This window comes from Adiantum capillus-veneris, chromosome 30 (genome assembly GCF_014529385.1).
Source record: "Adiantum capillus-veneris isolate H3 chromosome 30, ASM1452938v2, whole genome shotgun sequence".
NCBI lineage: Eukaryota > Viridiplantae > Streptophyta > Polypodiopsida > Polypodiales > Pteridaceae > Adiantum > Adiantum capillus-veneris.
This window is the reverse complement of record NC_140960.1, coordinates 1-4,376: the sequence shown is the minus strand read 5'-3', so window position 1 is coordinate 4,376 and position 4,376 is coordinate 1. Positions and strand designations below refer to the sequence as shown.

At 40.5% G+C, this 4,376-nt stretch overlaps 1 protein-coding gene across 1 annotated transcript; it reads left to right on the top strand.

Annotated features, from left to right (window-relative positions):
• Nucleotides 1-2,220: 2,220 nt before the first annotated feature.
• On the top strand, nucleotides 2,221-3,658 carry LOC147417399 (uncharacterized; the record flags this gene model as incomplete). Its single annotated transcript, XM_086506481.1, has 6 exons — nucleotides 2,221-2,452; nucleotides 2,528-2,633; nucleotides 2,718-2,925; nucleotides 2,996-3,123; nucleotides 3,202-3,264; nucleotides 3,337-3,658. Coding segments are annotated over exons 1-6 (1,059 nt in total), but the record flags the coding sequence as incomplete, so codon positions are not given.
• Nucleotides 3,659-4,376: the final 718 nt, after the last annotated feature.

The window sequence follows — 4,376 nt, the reverse complement described above, 5'->3', positions numbered from 1 at the left end:
TGCGAGTGTAGGTGATTGCATCTCGAGATATGCACTCGCTTCGCATCAGCCGAAAACATTTCAGATCTTCCTCTTCCCTCCCCTATTCGGCATATCTCTGACTAACAAAGTGCCAAGCATTGCGTTTTTTCTCGACAACCCTAGGTAACACTACCATGTGAGTCCTATTGCCCATCTCAACAATGATGGCCTACGACATGTCTTTAAGATGTGATCGTAGGTGATTGCATCGGGAGAGATGCGTTCGCTTCGCATCAGCCGAAAATAGTTCAGAGCTTCCTCTTCCCTCCCCTATATTTGGCATATCTCTGACTAACAAAGTGCCAAGCATTGCGTTTTTTCTCCTCAACCCTAGCTAACACTACCATGTGAGTCCTTTTGCCCATCTTAGCAATGATGGCCGACGACATGTCTTTAAGATGCGAGCGTAGGTGATTGCATCTGGAGAAAACGCTGCTACAGCCATGCAAAAACACTGATGTAGACCTCTGAAAATGCGGCTAATCTTGGCTGAGAACCGCTATCCCAAGGGGCTGAAAAACGCTAGATCAATGGCCGCAAAAACGTTGTCTAAGGGGGCTGAAAAACGATGTCAATCCAAGCTGAAAAACACTGTCCAAAGGGGCTGAAAAACGTTGTCCAAAGGGGCGTTCGCTTCGCATCGCTCCGAAGTGCGTTCGCTTTGCATCAGCTGAAAATTGAATTTTCGCTGCCCATTTCAGCATCTTGCATAGTGGCACATGCCTTCAAGGTTAATGCATCTGGAGCAATGCCTTGCCTCTGCATTGGCTGAAAACATTGGCTGAAAACAGCCTGGCTCCCTAGCCCTGCCACATTTGACCTACATGTTCTTGACAAAAACTACATTTTGGCCTACATTGCGAAAATTTGTGTTTCTTCTCGACAACACCGAACTAAAAGCACCATGTTAGTTCTTTTGCCCATCTTAGCAATGATGGTCGAACTGCGACATGTCTTTAAGATGCGAGTGTAGGTGGTTGCATCTGGAGAGATGCGTTCGCTTCCTATCGGCCAAAAGCAATTCAGAGATTCTTCGCCCCTCCCCTATTGGGCATATCTCTGACTGACAAAGTGCCAAGCATTGTGTTTTTTCTCAACAAGCCCAACTAACAGTACCATGTGAGTTCTTTCGCCCATAGTAGTAGTGATTTCAAAACTACGAGATGTATTTAGGATGCGAGCGAAGGTGATTGCATCTGGAGACATGCGCTCACTTCACATGAGCTGAAAACTGAATTTTGATCCCCATTTCAACATCTTGTATAGCGCCACATGCCTTCAAGTTGAATGCTACTGGGGCGATGCCTTGCCTCCGCATTGGCTGAAAACAGCGTTGGCTCCCTAGCCCTGCCACATTTGGCCTACATGTTGAGCAAGGTATTGCGATAAATTGCATTTTTTCTCAACAAATTGAGCAAGGTAGTGCTTCTTCGTCCCGCTCCTATTCGGCATATCCCATCTCAAGGATGGCAAATTGCCACATGTCTTTAAGATGCAAGCACAGGTGATTGTATCTAGAGAGATACGCTCGCTTCGCATCATCTAAAAATAGTTCAGAGCTTTCGGACCCTACCTCTACTTGGCATATCCTTGACCAACAAAATCATCATGAATTTTGTTGCCCATTTCAGCATCCTATATAGTGCCACATCCTTCAAGGGGAACGCATAGGTAAATGCATCTAGAGTGATGCCCTGCATTCGCATTTGCTTAATACTTTCATATTCTTTTTGTAATTATGACTTTCTAATCAATGTGTTTAGGTTTTTACACTTGTCTTCTAGTGTTTGAAGTTGCTTTTGACTTAAGGATCCAGGTTATTGTAAGTAGTTCGCTTTTTGCTCATTAAATCATCGTGATAAATGACAAGTTGACAAAATTTTGAATATTTTGTGTGTGGTAAGGTAATGGTGGCAGAATCAGAAACCACCCAACCCTCATTAGGAGCTGTTGTTTGATACCCAGTCCCAACTTTCGAACCCAAAAGAGACTAGTCTTGATGTCTATGTTGAGAAGACCAAGACTAGGTACATGGAGCTTGATGCAAAACTCTTGCAAACTTGGGTTGCTAAGCATGAGGTATATCGAGATATAGAGCTCCCTTGGGTACCCTTGTGTCAATTGGTGGGTCATGAAGCAGTCTGCAGCACTAGAGGGAACATTGGGGAATTAGAAAATAAGTTTAAAAAAGTAGGATATATGTCAAGTCTTGGAAACTTTCTTGTTTCTGAATTTTTGCCCAATGGAGAGAGTATTGGCGTGTTAGAAGAGGAAGAGAAACAGTGGGATGCTTCCTTTTGGGGTGCTATTAATAGAGAGTTTAAGATGGAGTTATCCCTTTCTAAAAGTTGGATGCATCTTAAAGGTCAAAAATTGGTGGTACTCGATGGGAACCATCGTCTCAAAGCTTGGATGTCACAAATCAACACTCGTAAGTCTTGTTTGTTTTCAAAGATATTCATTGTACATCAATAAATATTGTAATACAAGTGTGAAAAATTTGTAGTTTGTCGTGATGATCCTTCAAAGTACGTGCGTGTTAAGTGCACCATGACGTATTTCTCTCCTGACGAACAGTATTTAATGCTATGGACTCTAGACTGCCTAAGCAGGTAAAAGGTAACTCTGGCACTCATTATTCTTTCTCCTTTGTAAGAATCTCTTCTGATGTTCTTTTTTGCTTGACACTTCCATAGCTTGACACAAACTCATGTGAAGCGGTCACTTGCAAGTTATATCTTTCTCATTAGGAGGCTCGATCTTGGAAACGAGCAAAGCTGGAAGAAATTCTTCGACGAAGAGGCTCTACAAGAAATTGAAGTAGAAATACAAGAGGACAAAAGGGTGCATCCTTGGATTTGGTGGAAAATTCCCCTCGGTTTTCTCATGCAGTTGATGTATTCGGTAGCTTACATATGCTTTGTACTCATCTGTCTCTTGTAAAGCATCTACAAAAATTTTGTTTCACATATAGGAAGAATTTAAGGAACAGCTATCAAAAAGACTCACAGAATTCAGCCTCTCTTGTGAAGATCAAGGCTATAATGAAATATACAAGAGCTCCATTGATGAGGTCGAGACGTATCTCAAGAATAAATACGGGTGCAAATTGGTTGCAGTGGCAAATCTGGCACTAGGAGAGAGGTGGTTTAGCAAGCTATATGGTCTAGACTAGGAGAGTGAACACAATGTCACACTTGATAAGCTTCTCACAATTACGCAAACCCCACTTATAGCACAAAGGTAATCTGGAAGTGCTTTTGGGATGGTATGTTGAAGTCGCTAATCCTTTTATGTGCTTTGTAATGCTTGCAGGAAGGTTTGGGTACTAGATCGTATTTTAAGCAAAGACATTGGTAGGCTATGGGGTTTTGATGAAGGAGAAAAAGAATGGCGCAACTATATAGCATACTACTCCTATTGGGAGTCAGTTGTGGAGCGAGCAATGGACCTTATAAAGGAGGACAAGGAAATGCCCTTTGATATTTGGAGCGACGCCATACGAGATTTCTTTTATTCTTGCCAAAAAGAGCACCTTCTTCACTGTTTTAGGGAGATATCTAAATTGACTCCTGGAATGAAAGTACAAAAGATGCCCTATTTGGAAGCTACAGCTTGGAGATTTGCATATAGGCAAGTATGGTTAGTAGAAGGTTTGCAAGCTGACAAGGGGACGGGGATGAAAATAATCTCTAATAGGAGATTTATGCATCGAAAGTTGTGTCTAATCGAAAGTTATCAATCAAGAGTTTTGTATCGTCTTAATCTTATAAATATGGTCCTTTGTATTGCAATATTTCATTTGCATTTATGTCCATCTTCATTTTCATGCAATCTCATGTTATTAAGTGTATTCAAAATGATAGAAAAATGTGTGAAAACGTAACGAATTCGAAAAAAATCAATTCTTTGTTTTTTTATCAAAATGTGTGATACATCATTTCAAGCTTTGCATCCCTACTATTTGTGAAGCTGGTTCTCTAGCTTGATTTGCTTTTCATCTTTAAAATTTGTATGTCAAAAGTGCACCTTTGAGAGTGTCCTTGTAATAGCTAAAAATATCCTATAATAAATTTAGCATGTTTTACAAGCTAAAAATTTTAAGGTTTCACTCTTACTACTGGTTCTACACTTCTAAACATGTATCATATTCTTCGTACTTAGCATTTAAATTTAAAAGGTAAAGAAATGTCAATTTCTAGTTCATCATTTTCCTTGCACCTCCACACAAAGGCCACATTCACTAAAAATATTATTGTAATGCTTCACATTACTCCATCTCTACTTTTCCACCACACCCACCATGAATTTCAACTTGGTTATTTATTATTGGCACTCTCAATAAGCTATCTTTT